We start from the raw sequence: 15739 nt of genomic DNA, 5'->3' as shown, positions 1-15739 counted from the left end.
CCACGCCCAGCCAGACAGGAACATAGAGCCAGGAATTAACCTCGAATGTCATGTGTTGCCATTTTCATATCCATTTCTGAGGCAATCTGTTCCTTTCTAATTAAACATTTAGTAGATTGGTGTTGCTTAAAACTGTACACAGCGAGTTCATACAAGCAGGCAAGTATAGAGTAATGCCTGTTTGACCTAACAAACAATAGCTCTCCAAAGAAACTTCCCCAGAGGCTAAAGTAGTCCTACTAGCAAACAGCATCTCCTAGTCATGTACTGTAATTAAAGAGATGCATTCAGAGTAGAGGATTGGTCCGGATTGACTAGGAAACCGCTGCACAGCATGCCCTTGAAGAAACATCTGTACTGGAGAAAAACAAGGCAATTATGCAGAGGGGTGGAGACAAGTGGAGTATCTGCCCTTCAGTGAGGGCCAGAGAAAGTCTCATCTCTGCTAGACTCAGAGCCTTGAACATTGTATGGGTGAGAACTGAGCCTACAAATCTAGCTGTACTACCACTAAGCCACAATCACACACCCTCTAAATGAGCCATTTTATCCTGATATCACAATCTCTGTTAGTCTTTATTTGCAGAGTTGAAACCTCAAGTCTCAGGGTATTTACCCTGACATCTGCTAGGCTTTAAGGTGGGAGAATGGATCTGCGGGAGCAAATCAAAAACGCCCTTTGTCTCCTTACCATAACAAATCTTAGGAAAAACAAAAATGTTGACCCTTAACATTGGTTCCAAACAACATCAGATAAATTACAAGCAAATCTTTGTACATCAATGAAGTTAATTCCACACAGGTCACTTAAGCCAGTCCAGACTGTCTATACTGCAACATACAGTTAGATACACCAGAGACCCTTACAACAAATACTTTAAACAGCCTCATTAATTCAAAGAATCCAAAGAACAAATATCGCAACAATAAAGTCCATTCCTTGAAACATAAATGGCCACTAATGTAGTCACTATTTAGAGGTTGATTTCCTCTATTTGTTTTCTGGGTCTGAAGGGAAGATGTTTAGAAGTACCAGTTATCCATGGGAGCTGTAAACAGGTCTTCAAAAGGCCATGGCTGGGAGGACATTTTCCCATTATTATTTCATGTTGAGAGGAAAGGGGAGCAGACAGGCAAGTAGGAGGCTAGGAGAAGTGTTTTCCCCCAAAGCTCCTTGAAGTCAAGGTCGACCTACAGTAATCTCCTTCGCAGGGTAAATATGCATCTGAATTCCTTTGATTTGGACCAGTGAAAAACTGTCCACACAGTGAGACACTTGAGGTTTTAAACAGGCGGCCATTCCAACTCAAGCTCTGCAGTGTGTAATCGTCTAGACAAAACAGACAAATACACTACGGTGGGAGCCTGGTTGGTCAATACCGTGGCACTGATGTCACTCTGTCAGCCACACATCCACAACAACAACTTCAACCACAATGCCTAAGGAAGACAACTAAACAACAAGACCAAAACAACTTTTCCCACTATCCCTTGCCCTTAACTTCCAGTCCTAAATAAGTCAATTGTTGACATGAATTTTATTGAGGTTGCTTCATTCATTTTTGGACTTTTTAATTAATTAAATGTACCAATTGATTCTTGAAAAATATAACATGGAAATGCTCATGAGCTTAGTTCATCTGTCGTACCCCATCAGAACCCGGAATATAAACTTTCATTCCAATGTTTGTAAACAAAGTAAATGTAAACAAACACTATATTGCCTCAAAACATGGTTTAAACTATCATTTTTATATTAGCTCTGTCTATGAATTTCAGAGGGGTTACATTTCTCCAGCCCCATCCCTCAGCTTTGTACAGAAACAGGGGTGGGGAGAACGCTTTGTTATGGTTTCAACTGCTGATTGACAGTTTAATTCTCATTCTATATCTGTGAGTAATAGACATGTATACAATTAAAGTCCCAGTGTAGACAAAAACATGAATATTTGGTTTTTTATATATATTTCCACACTATGAGGTTGGAATAATACTGTGAAATTGTGAAAATATGATAATGCCCATTATAGAGCTGTATGAAAATACCTTTGAATTTTCAGCCAGATTTTGAGGGATGGAGTATGTCATCGGGCAGTAAATTAGTTAATAGACCGATAAGAAAGAGAGTTCCAAACCTCTCTGCCAATAACAGCTAGTTCTCTGTTTTTCCCTCCCCACTCAGACCACTCCCAGACAGTCCTAGCAAAATTATTGCTTGAGAAATTGCTCTTGCGAATAATATATTTTTGCTTATTTTTTACCATTTTGACTGAAAACAGTCACAGTATGGTACTTCATTGTTACCCAGAAATGACTTGATATTGAGGTAAAAATGGCTGCATTGGTCCTTTAAAAATATAACTATAAAGAGGCTACAAGAAAACCATATCCTTCCTTCTTCATAGACTTTAAATACTTATGCCGTAGAGTATTGTGTCATAACTCATTAATCACACCAGATAAGATTTAGTAAATATTGACCTGATATGGTCCAGACATGAAGACTCACTGCCTCACTTTTTGGCAGAGCAACAGTAACCTCAACTGAGAATGTATTTAATACCAGAAAATGTATTATGCACACATCCTTAGTTCTGTCAGCAAATAGGTTGATCTAAAGAAAAGACCTCCATAACAAACAGACAGGAAATGTTTTTACTGGGCGGGGGACAATCCTGCTCCCTGACAAATATGAAAGAAAAACAACATGGATTCATGGGATTTGTTCACTGGGGAATTCACATTTTGAGAATGTTTGCGAGACTGGAACCCACCTAGCTACCTTGATCAAAAACACCTCTGCAAATGGTTGCATCACAAGTTGGATAGACAAACACTGCCAAATACCCCAGTTATTTGAGAAACAATCTACCTTAAAACCAGAGGTGGGGACTCGAGTCACATGACAGGTTTTGTAACGTATTGTCACCAATTATGTGGCACAGAGTTTCTGTGGATTACTCTCTATGCAGCCAGAGACAGTAGCCGCAGCATCGTACTTGTAAAAGAAACGTGCAATAGAATGGCTAGAATGGCTCTGATTGGATCAGCAAACTGTCAATCAACACAGGGCAGGTGCTAGCGAACAGATTGTTGATTTTCGATCGGCTGCAGTGCAAAAGTCAAATTGTAGGAAAAATAATTGCCATAAATAAATATGCAGGTCCAAGAATTGGTTGTTAATAACCGTTTACTTTGCAAGCTCACCAGCAATGCAACAACGACTAGCATAGGCCTACTGGTCTTTCGGTACATCAAAATCGCTTGAAATGTATCATTTACTTATGAAGATTGCATTTGGAATTTTTGTTAAAATGAATTATTACATAATCAAAATGTGTTGTAGACAAAATAATGAAAATGTGTGTCTGGTAGCCTCAATAAATAGACAAAGATTTGTCATTGCATGTATAGATTTAATTTTTATTGACTTTGTTGACTGTTTTTCTTGGGACTCGACTTGATACTCAGACCTTGCGAATTGAGACTTGCTTGTGACTTGAATAATAGTGACTTGGTCCCACCTCTGCTTAAAACCTTAAAAAACCAACACAAACAAATACAGAATTCTGCAGGAGTAAACAACAAAAAAACAAGTAAACGGGAGCTCTGTGGACAGGCTGTCCTCTGTGCTGATGTGACTGGGTCTCTGCTGCCCAGACTGTGAAGAGAAAAGTTCAGCGCTCCTTACCTTTCTGGCAGTGGTTGGATGTCCAGCAGCGAGAGTTAAAGTTGCCGTTAAAGCTGGTCTTGATGCACTGAGCGTTGTCCTCCATGATGCCTGGACACACGTCACCACACTCCTTGGACTGCTTGTTCCCCGCGATGAAGTTGTTGAACTCTGCGTCCATGATGAGAGACCAGTCCACAGAGTCCAGGTAGCAGAGCTCAGGGTTCTTCTCGATCCGGATGGCCCCTCGCGTGATGTTCCTCAGGTTGTACAGGCCAATGTCCTTCAGACTGGTCATCTCGAAGATCACCAGGGCGTAGTTGTAGAAGAGGTTGCGTCCGCGGATGACGTTGAGGTTGGGGAAGAGCGTGCTGAGGCTGTCCAGGCCGGACACGCGGAACAGGAGCAGGTAGTCAGTGATGACGGTCAGCTTGGGGAAGCTGAGGGAGCGAAAGAGCTCCTGGTTGAGGTTGTTTGTCTTTTCTCCGATGAGGAGGATCTGCAGGTAGCCCTCCACCACCGTGCAGTTCTCCAGACTCTTGAACTCACTGATGTCATTACGGATGTCGATACTTAGACCACAGACTGGAGGAGGGAGAAAGGGAAAGAAAAATCACACATTATTACACATCATAGTTAATCATTTTAAAAAAACAGTATTTGTGTCCCTTATTCAATGTGCCTAAATAAAACGTAACCTTTAATTATATTATATATGCATTTATTTGTCTGCATACCTATTCATTGTATTCATCTGTTTACCATGTCTACCATGCAAATCTAATTTCAAGTCAATGTTTCTTTTCAGGGGGTGACCTGGCTTAAAGGCGTACTGCCAGCCAGTCCCAGAAATTGTAAGAAACAAATGAGAGCACCAAAATAACAAGCACAACACCCATTAAAAGGGCTGAATCTAATCTTCTTGAGATAATTTCTGAAAATATATGGACTTGATAGTACAACAGGACTTAGAACAGGACTTCTTGTGTTATGTTATACTATTTAGGCCATGCTTTGTTCTCTTCATGTACAAAAGCTTATTGTTGCTTTTGTTTCATGGTTGTAACTATTGGTCTGTAATAATGGTCCAACATGACAACAAGGTCTGTGGCAGAGGCATTCTTTTTGAGACAAATGAGAGACAAACAGTCAGGGTCATCTGAGGTGAGTGTGCTCCTCATACTGAGCAGACTTAGGAAGTTCTCTCTCAAAGACAAGGGTCAATATTTTGAGACACTCTCTTGACATATATCTTATTACGGCCTGGAATCCTAGGTTCCGCTCCTTTACCTGGATAACACCTCGGTTTAAAAACATCCCATCCCTCCCAGCTCAACACACAGAAAACAACACACAAAGCCACAGTCCCTGAAGCCTCCTCTGTCTCTCTCTCTGTTACACACACACACACACACACACACACACACACACACACACACACACACACACACACACACACACACACACACACACACACACACACACACACACACACACACACACACACACACACACACACACACACACACACACACACACATCTATTATCAATCATCTCTGCTTTCAATTGTGTCTGTCAATTACACCAATCAGGAATGGATACGTATAGCTAATAGCTAATAGGATATCATCACTGAAAGACAGCTACGATAACAGACCATATAAAACCCAGCCGTTGTTTATATAAGTGCTTCATGTAGGACACTGAATATACTGCCCAAATGTAAACAAAACATCACACCTGTAATGCCTGTCGCCTGTCACCCTATAAATCCAAGACAATCCTTTCACTGTAACACTTGGAGTAAACCATCTCCTCTGGGTCAATTGATATATAATGACGACAATAATGATTCTAACAGTCCATTTACACCAGGGGAGCAGAGCTGCAATTGTAGCCATGACAAAACATATAAAATTTATGAGATTCTCAGGACTGTAGTTCAAAGACAAACCCAAACAAACAGTATCAACATACGCAATCTCATAGTGGGAGAGAGACCTGTTACGCTCCTTACCAACTCCCTGTCCCTGTCTATATGTCAAGGCAGGTACTGGTCAAGACAGTACAGTGTGATAAACACAAAACAAACATAGAGAAAACACCACACCAAAAAAACATAGAAAACCCGACAGGTAGCCAAGAGGTTTTAAATGCTACTTGGAAGGTGAAACGATCCGTTGAAGAAATGTCTTGTCATATGAGCTCCTTTGGCTGAACCTGTTCTGTTCTTCCAGAGGCTTAGGACACCCTCTCAGTGAGCGTCACAGGGCCTGTGCAGCGAGACCAACAGTCGTGCTTCAAACCGCCCGGCCCTGATCCATGTCAACACACCATTTACCTGATGCTATGATTTCTAGAGGTTGACCGATTATGATTTTTCAACGCCGATACTGATACCGATTAATTCGGCATATTTTTATATATATATTTGTAATAATGACAATTACAACAATACTGAATGAACAATGAACACGTTTATTTTAACTTAATATAATATATCAATAAAATCAATTTAGTCTCAAATAAATAATGAAACATGTTCAATTTGGTTTAAATAATGCAAAAACAAAGTGTTGGAGAAAGTAAAAGTGCAATATGTGCCATGTAAGAAAGCTATCGTTTAAGTTCCTTGCTCAGAACATGAGAACATATGAAAGCTGGTGGTTCCTTTTAACATGAGTCTTCAATACTCCCAGGTAAGAAGTTTTAGGTGGTAGTTATTATAGGACTATTTCTCTCTATGCCATTTGTATTTCATATACCTTTGACTATTGGATGTTCTAATAGGTACTTTAGTATTGCCAGCCTAATCTCAGGAGTTGATAGGCTGGAAGTCATAAACAGCGCAATGCTTGAAGCATTGCGAAGAGCTACTGGCAAACGCAGTAAAGTGCTGTTTGAATGATTGCTTACGAGCCTGCTGCTGCCTACCACCGCTCACTCAGACTGCTCTATCAAATCATAGACTAAGTTATAATATAATAACACACAGAAATACGAGCCGTAGGTCATTAATATGCTCAAATTCGGAAACTATCATTTTGAAAACAAAATGTTTATTCTATCAGTGAAATACGGAAACGTTCTGTATTTTATCTAATGGGTGGCATCCATAAGTCTAAATATTGCTGTTACATTGCACAAGCTTCAATGTTATGTCATAATTACGTAAAATACTGGCAAATTTGTTTGCAATGAGCCAGGCGGCCAAAACTGTTGCATATACCCTGACTCTGCGTGCAATGAACGCAAGAGAAGTGACACAATTTCCCTAGTTTAATATTGCCTGCTAACATGCATTTCTTTTAACTAAATATGCAGGTTTAAGGCCTCCCGGGTGGCGCAGTGGTTAAGGGCGCTGTACTGCAGCGCCAGCTGTGCCATCAGAGTCCTGGGTTCGCGCCCAGGCTCTGTCGTAACCGGCCGCGACCGGGATAGGGAGGGCTTGGTCGGTAGGGGTGTCCTTGTCTCATCACGCACCAGCGACTCCTGTGGTGGGCTGGGCGCAGTGTACGCTAGCCAAGGTGGCCAGGTGCACGGTGTTTCCTCCGGCGCATTGGTGCGGCTGGCTTCCGGGTTGGATGTGCGCTGTGTTAAAGAAGAAGCAGCGGCTTGGTTGGTTGTGTATCGGAGGACGCATGACTTTCAACCTTCGTCTCTCCCGAGCCCGTACGGGAGTTGTAGCGATGAGACAAGATAGTAGCTACTACAACAATTGGATACCACGAAATTGGGGAGAAAAAGGGGTAAAATTAAAAATAAAATAAAATAAAAAATAAATAAATAAATATGCAGGTTTAAAAATATATACTTCTGTGTATTGATTTTAAGAAAGGTGTTTATGGTTAGGTACATTCGTGCAACGATTGTGCTTTTTTCGCAAATGCGCTTTTGTTAAATCATCCCCCGTTTGGCAAAGTTGGTTGTCTTTGTTAGGAAGAAATAGTCTTCACACAGTTCGCAACGAGCCAGGCGGCCCAAACTGCTGCATATACCCTGACTCTGTTGCACAGAACGCAATTGACACAATTTCCCTAGTTGAAAGAAATTCATGTTAGCAGGCAATATTAACTAAATATGCAGGTTAAAAAATATATGCTTGTGTATTAATTTTAATAAAGGCGTGGATGTTTAAGGTTAGGTACACATTGGTGCAACGACAGTGCTTTTTTCACGAATGCGCTTGTTAAATCACCCGTTTGGCGAAGTAGGCTGTGATTCAATGATAAATTAACAGGCACTATATCGATTATATGCAACGCAGGACAAGCTACATAAACTAGTAATATCATCAACCATGTGTAGTTAACTAGTGATTATGTTAAGATTGATTGTTTTTTACAAGATACGTTTAATGCTAGCTAGCACCTTACCTTGGCTCCTTGCTGCACTCACATAACAGGTAATCAGCCTGCCACGCAGTCTCCTCGTGGGGTGCAATGTAATCGGCCATGATCGGTGTCCAAAAATGCCGATTACCGATTGTTATGGAAACGGCCCTAATTAATCGTCCATTCTGATTAATCGGTCGACCTCTAAAGGTTTCTGCTAATTTCCACAAAGCTGTAATCTAACCTCACAACAATGACCATAACAAAAGCTCCCAGTTATCATTTTATCTACTGATACTTAGATTTGAATTGAATGGAAGACAAAATATAGCATCTATACATTCATATTAATGACATCCATAGAACCCATTCTAGGCCAAACATTTACTTTTTTTAAATCTAGAAGTATCCTAAATGAGATTCCACTTCAGTAATTAAAAAAAAAATCTTCACTCTCCTCTGCCAAAAACAGTGAGCACATTGTTTATCGGGATGAATTGCCTTTATTTGCTCCTGTCAGTGTGATGCACTTTTCTAAATTTAGAACGCAAATGATTACTTGGGTAGAAAATAGCATTTGCTTTCTCCTATCGACACAAATGCCCTGGGGCTCCACTTGTGAGCCATCGAGCTGCATGTCCTCTTTGTTTCATTGAGAATTTTTCCTCTGCTCCTTGAACAGCCAGGGGGGGAGGGGTAGAGCAACTCAAACACAAAGACTAATTTGTTTGTTAGTAAAGAGAAACTCTAGGCCTCACTTCCTGTTGGAGGCATTAATACAATCAGTGGGAGTCTGGTGGGGAAGAGACAAGAGGAGGGGCAGTGGGGGATATTGTGGCAACGGAGGAGATAGGGATTCTGCCAGACAAGTCTATCTGAGGCCTTACTATCGGTGTGAACCCGTCAGCGATAAAAGGAGAAGGTGAAATGAATTACAAGTATTTTTGGAAGCTATAGTGACAATTACCAAAGAGACCACGCTCCCTGAAATGATGAACAGATTGTCTAATACTACAACTAAACCTGTGACACTCCTACACCTGAACATGTCGCGACATCTCTGTTCTGAAACCAACAGAGAGAGGGAGAGAGAAAAGATGGAAATTAAGAAGGTAAGAAAGAAATAACGAATCCCACCTCACTGCTTTCTCACTACCTTGTTAAAGATGTCAGCATGCTTCAGTTCGGTTGGCGCCTAGCCGAACTCAGCTAGGTGAACCGAATGAGTGTGCTTACATACTCCCTTAAAAGACCTTCACTTGAAAAACAAGAGAAAAGCAGCAATAGTACTGTTTGTCCATTTTGAGACGCCATAGCCAGTATACACTTCCTCAAAAAAGTCTGAATCTAAGATAACTCTGTCATTAATATAGACGTTTTTGCTGAGTACATCTTAGTCGCGCAATTTTACAGTATTTCTCATTTTAAAAAATGTGCATAAAAATGAGCTGAATGACAACTAAGACTTCACTGAATAATCCCTACAATTGACCAATCAACGAAGGGGCGTAGACTTTCAGATCTGTGCATCCTGACAAGCCTGGTCCATTTGCACAAAATATGATTTGTCTTCATACTTGCATAAGAATTAATTTAAACAGACATTATGGGGGAATTAATACAATTCCAGCCCTGACAGCAGTCATTTCCTATTGTTGTGTAACGGCTGTATCTAGCAGTAACCACTGTCCTCACAATGGGATAAGCACACATAGAATAATGTGCTTCTCCCTGTCCCTGTTCACACTGCTGAGTAAACACACATATCTCCAGCGCGTAATGGGATCCAGCGGCTCATGTTCATGATTGATAACCTTGCCCTGACCTTCCATATAAATGTCATCCCACACACAGTCCTACACACACGCGCAAGCATGCCCACACACACAAACACGTGACTCCGTAAAAGAGCCAGTGCATTTTTAGCCTGTAAAAATCCAAGGGTAGTAAACAACTTGACTATTACAATATATCAGCCGTGATCTTTTAACAGACTAAAAAATGCACATTTTGCTTTAATTGAACTTTGACTGACAGGTTAAGCTGTCCCTATGGGACAGATCAGTATGTTGAGTTCTTTATCAAAGGTTACTGAAACCATTTAACAGTCTAGTATGAGACCATTCTCGGAAAGCGAACAACTGTATATTTTTCAGGTCTTCACACTGTAATCCCCAGCAAGGTTGTTATGGGGAGTAATCTGATGGAGACAAGCTCTGGGGCTGGACTTTATTGAATTGAATCACCCACAAATTCATGTTCATCAGAACACATGATACTCTCCCAAGAAAATGTGCTCAGATATGCAGACAAATGTGAGCATCTGATGGGCAGTGCAAAGGCAGTGGACCTGGTCTCTCCCTCCATCCCAGTACCTCACATCTGCCACCTCAACTTCACTTAATCCCCCACATGCTGGAAGTCATCTGACTAGTGGTCTGGTGGGCCACTTCCCCTGCATGGTCTTCACTTCAAAAGGCTCAGACATCAGACCCAAACTGGTAACACAACACTGTCACCCCCTACACATGCACTCCAAACCCTCTCCTCGGTTCCATCGCAGCATGGCAGAGAACGGGTAAACACACACATACCTGCAGTCTTTTAAATATAGTTTAGAGTGACATTTAATAGGTTTGCACAATCAGTCCCAATACCACGTATAGTTTAGATTAACAGTTGAGCTATTGAGCTACAGCTTAAACATTAGATCCCCACCCCTTTTACAGCATCTACAGCTTATTTATATGGTTTCATCATATCAAGTATTACAAATCAAAGAGCTGCATATTACCAAAGAGAGGAGGTTCCCCCCAGAACAATAATGCAAATGATTAAAGTCCCCATTTCAATATGCATCTGCCCAGTCTCTTGATCTGCAGCCTGCCTCTGATATAGTCTGTGCAATCTATTAGAAGAGATAATATTTGCAATCATCTTGCAAATTGTACAATACTCCACGGGCTATTAAAGCCACGGGCCACGGCACATGATGTTGTATGCTGCTGGCCAGAGATTGCATATGCGCAAATTTGAAATAAGTGTTTAATTAAGCATTGTAAACCTCAGCTTGCGGCCTGGAGAAGCCGTAGGACAGCATTTGACTGCACTCTCACAAACTAGCACAGTGACACACTTTCCCATCCCTGCCTGCACAGGGGCATGCCAGTGAGACAGGCTGCCTGCCACGCTGCGCTGTACTGCAGTGCGAGAGCAGAACAGCGCACAAGGCACACACACACACAGGCATGCCCACTGCACTGACTCCCTCATGGGGGTGAGGAACGATATGCCGGCATCACTGCCCCCTTAGCGCATCCAGGGCTAGGGGGTGGGGAGAGGCACAGAGCGAGAGACCGAGGAGTCTTACTGCCTCACCCATGAGAGAGAGAGGGTGCATTTCATTTTTTATTTAACCTTTATTTTGACCAGGAGTCATGCTGAGACCAGTCTTTTTTTTACAGATGAGCCCTGTATACACATCAATACACATCAATATACACATAAAACTAATTAATGTCTGAGTCACTAGTCCCAGTCGCAGTCACAAAGGCCACAGCACCGCAGTCCTCTGTACCCCTCAACCTAAGACAGAGAGGGAACTTGGATGTTAAATGCAGAGAAACATCTACACATCCCCCCTTTCTGTGTAACCTTGGTGACAGCTACTGCCATTCTGCTTTCCAGGAAGAATGGATCCAGTCGTAACTATGCATTAGCAATGCCAGGGAGTCTGTGTTAAACAAGGGACAGGAGTCACAGGACATGAACAAACAGTGGATGCTGAGTCTAACAATACACACACAGTGAGATCTGTCTTCATTTAAGTCCAATAGTCCCTACAGGTGAGAATAGCATCATTATTCTGAATTGTAATTTTAGCCCTGAATCCCACACAAACCTTTACTTGAGCTCCAACAAGCGGTTAGTGGAGTAAAGTTATGAGTCATGCTCGCCAAAAGGAGTACCTCAAATAGTGTGTGTCAAAGTGTGGCTGGGGCTGGGGTTCGATAGGAGCATGTGTCTGCTGCCAGGCCAGGCTGTCCAGAGACCGCCCGTGTGAACAGCAAAGACCAATAAAACAGTTCACAAACTCTCCACTCTTCCAATCAACAAAACCATGTCTGTTTCCCTAGCTAGCGGGTGTATTTTTGCACATTCTATTTCCAAACACCAACTTTCTCCTCTCTCTCTCTTCTCTCTCTCTCTCTCACCCTTTCTCTCTCTCTCTCTCTCTCCCTCTCTCCCTCTCTCTCCCTCTCTCTCCCTCTCTCTCGATGTATCATTGAGCCTTGTTTGCTGTATACTTGGAAGCAATGGCATGGAAAGTTTACTGTGGTGGGAGTTAAAAGGGCGCTTAATTACATTTTATTAGCAGGGACAGATTATTAAAATGCACAGGGTAAAAAGTATACAAGCCCTAATGGAGCATGACCATTCATTTGCAATGCCCAGAATAATTGTAAATTCTATACATAAAATATAGTCCTTGATTAAATTTAGCTGATTTTTTTAAACTTCTGAGCAATATCATTCTCATGTACACTACATGACCAAAAGTATGTGAACACCTGCTCATCGAACATCTCATTCCAAATTCATGGGCATTAATAAAGAGATGGTCCCCCCTTTGCTGCTATAACAGCCTCCACTCTTCTGGAAACGCTTTCCATTAGATGTTGGAATATTTCTACGGGGACTTGCTTCCATTCAGCCACAAGAGCATTAGTGAAGTTGGGCACTGATGTTGGGCGATTAGGCCTGGCTCGCAGTTAGCTTTCCTATTCATCTCAAAGGTGTTAGATGAGGTTGAGGTCAGGGCTCTGTACAGGCCAGTCAAGTTCTTCTACACCAAACATAACAAACCATTTCTGTATGAACCTCGCTTTGTGTAAGGGGGAATTGTTATGCTGAAACAGGAAAGGACCTTCCCCAAACTGTTGCCACAAAGTTGGAAGCACAGAATAGTCTAGAGTGTCATTGTATGCTGTGGTGTTAGGATTTTCCTTCACTGGAACTAAGGGGACTAGCCCGAACCATGAAAAACAACCCCAGACCATTATTCCTCCTCCACCAAATTTTACAGTTAGCACTATGCATTGGGGCAGGTAGCGTGCCAGCTGGTGAAGCGTGATTCTTGACTCCAGACAACGCGTTTCCATTGCTCCAGAGTCCAATGGCGGCGAGCTTTACACCACTCCAGCAGACCCTCGGCATTGCACATGGTGATCTTAGGCTTGTGTGCGGCTGCTTGGCCATGGAAACCCATTTCATGAATCTCCCTGATGAACAGTTATTGTGCTGAAGTTGCTTCCAGAGGCAGTTTGGAACTTGGTGGTGAGTGTTGCAACCGAGGACAGATTATTTTGATCCTCTATGCACTTCAGCACTCTGCGGTCCTGTTTTTGAGCTTGTGTTTGCTACCACTTCGCGGCTGAACCGTTGTTGCTCCTATACATTTCCACTTCACAATAACAGCACTTAAAGTTGACCGGGACAGCTCTAGCAGAGCAGAAATTTGACGAACTGACTTGTTGGAAAGGTGGCATCCTATGACGGTGCCACGTTAAAAGTCACTGAGCTCTTCAGTAACACCATTCTACTGCCAATGTTTGTCTATGGTAATTGCATAGCTGTGTGCTCGATTTTATACACCTGTCAGCAACGGGTGTGGCTGAAATAGCTGAATCCACTCATTTGAAGGTGTGTCCACATACTTTTGTATATATAGTGTATATTCTGTACACTGTTTATTGTAAAAACAGATGGGCTGGCATCAACAATAATTTAGAGTACAAAAATGTTTAACCATTAAATTAATGTAAACAAGATTTGTTGCTGAAGTGAAATGGTAAACAAACATGTTTATTATCACTTGTTTACTGTTGTCTGGGCTGTATTGGTCTGACCTGAAAGTTCTGGGCTTGTTTCCAGTCCCTACACATGATAGTGAGTTATATGTTGAGAAACTCACCACGCGGCTTGGAGGTCAGTGTCAGTGGACTGAGAGGTGTCATTAGCATGCTGTGTGTCAAGACACAGTTCAAGAATAAAATATTTTCATGGGCTTCCCTACTGAGGCGGTGGGACCTTGCCGGGCTCAGCAAGGTGCTGAGAAATGCCCCACTCTGTGATTCACAGTGGTGAGGACGCTGGCCTGACGACACTGGTCAATAGCTCTCAATTGAGTCCTCCTCCTTTGTTCATGCTAATTGAGGTCGTTCCCTGTCTTCTTTCCATGTGAAAATCATCTCCATTATTCCATATCCACGTCCCTTCCTCTCCTCAGTCCTAGCACAGCACACAGCCATTCTTATCAATGACATCCACAGGGCTACACAAACACACTAGCTAGTAAGTATACGAAATCAACCAGAAATCAATCACATAGATAAAACCCCCTCATAAAGTCTCCAAGTGCAAATGTAATATATGATGAATACCCATAATCACTTATAATGTAAATGCAACCACCAAAGTACTATAGATATAGGCCTCAATCAAAAACAATCAGCACCTGACAAACAAATAAATAACAACTGGCTGACAGTAGCTCATAATAAAGACTGTGTTTAAGTACAATCTCTGTCTAAGTAATTGTTTCACCAATAAACAAATGACACCCCTTTATTGAGCAATTCAGAAGGTTTGTTTGTGAAGGGTCTTATTAATCTATCGATTTTGCAGGAGACATGGTTCCGTCACTGTTGGGTCCCTTTGCTCCACCACACGGTGTTTAGCCTTGGAAATTCACTAAGCAGCTTAACAGCAGTCAAACTTAAACAACATCAAAGTGAGACGTTACAGTAAATATTCCTAATATATTTATTCCTCAAGTTATTATCTTTCTATTATTTTTCTATTCTTCTCTCTGCATTGTTGGGAAGGGCCAGTAAGTAAGTGTTTCACTGTTAGTCTACCCCTGTTGTTTATGAAGGAACTGACAAATGAAATTGTTTTTAATGGTAACAAACTGGCCATACTCTATTTAGAGGGGAAAAAGTATTCCTAAACTCACTGAGGCTCATTCAACTTTTCCCATTCAGATAACACACAACTGGATAAAACATTTTTGTTCTATTTAGGTCATATACCTTCAACTGTCTTTACAGGTATACATGAATAAGACTGGAGAATTGTATACTGTGCAAACCTTAACATAGGTCCAACTTCAAGAGAAATATTGACAAAGGAGCTTGCTTCGAAACATCATGACCACTTTATTCACTCTTCAAAAAGACCTGCCCCTTCTTGTCCTGCCACAGTTGTCTTCTCCACCAACTAACAAGCCATTTCCTCTTCATAGAGACTACTCAAAACATGATGAAGCACACTATTTACACCAATCAGCACAATTCGGAGATTCTATGACAGGTTACAGGAACTGTTGTGAGAAAGGATTGCAAGATGGATGGGGAATGTAGATCAACAGTCCTCAAAGCAGAGGATGACCAAAACATTGGGAGATCTGAGCTCACTTCCAGGGCACTGTTTTATGTCATGGAAAATAACCTATTTCTTTACAAGCGGCTCAATCCTTCAAAGTCATTGTGCTGCACTTGTGGGAACTACTTACATGTGATCTAAAGATAATTATTCATTTCTTTAACATAGAACTTGCATGTGGATGAGAAGTATTGTCAATAGAGAGAGGACTGAATAGTAGCTCCGTTGTAAATGTGATTTTCCTGAACAGGTCATCTGCATTTCGTGTGTATTCCACCAATTCCTTGC

At 41.7% G+C, this 15739-nt stretch overlaps 1 protein-coding gene across 1 annotated transcript in view; it reads right to left on the bottom strand.

Moving 5' to 3' along the window:
• The window catches only part of LOC139371644 (insulin-like growth factor 1a receptor), a 115006-nt gene that overhangs the window by 97180 nt on the left and 2087 nt on the right, over positions 1–15739 (bottom strand). The window contains exon 2 of the mRNA XM_071111949.1: positions 3692–4255. Coding sequence (XP_070968050.1) covers positions 3692–4255 — 564 coding nt within the window. The remainder of the gene's footprint in view (positions 1–3691; positions 4256–15739) is intronic.

The sequence above is a fragment of the Oncorhynchus clarkii genome, chromosome 2 (assembly GCF_045791955.1).
Source record: "Oncorhynchus clarkii lewisi isolate Uvic-CL-2024 chromosome 2, UVic_Ocla_1.0, whole genome shotgun sequence".
Lineage (NCBI taxonomy): Eukaryota > Metazoa > Chordata > Actinopteri > Salmoniformes > Salmonidae > Oncorhynchus > Oncorhynchus clarkii.
This window is presented reverse-complemented; position numbering and strand designations above follow the sequence as displayed.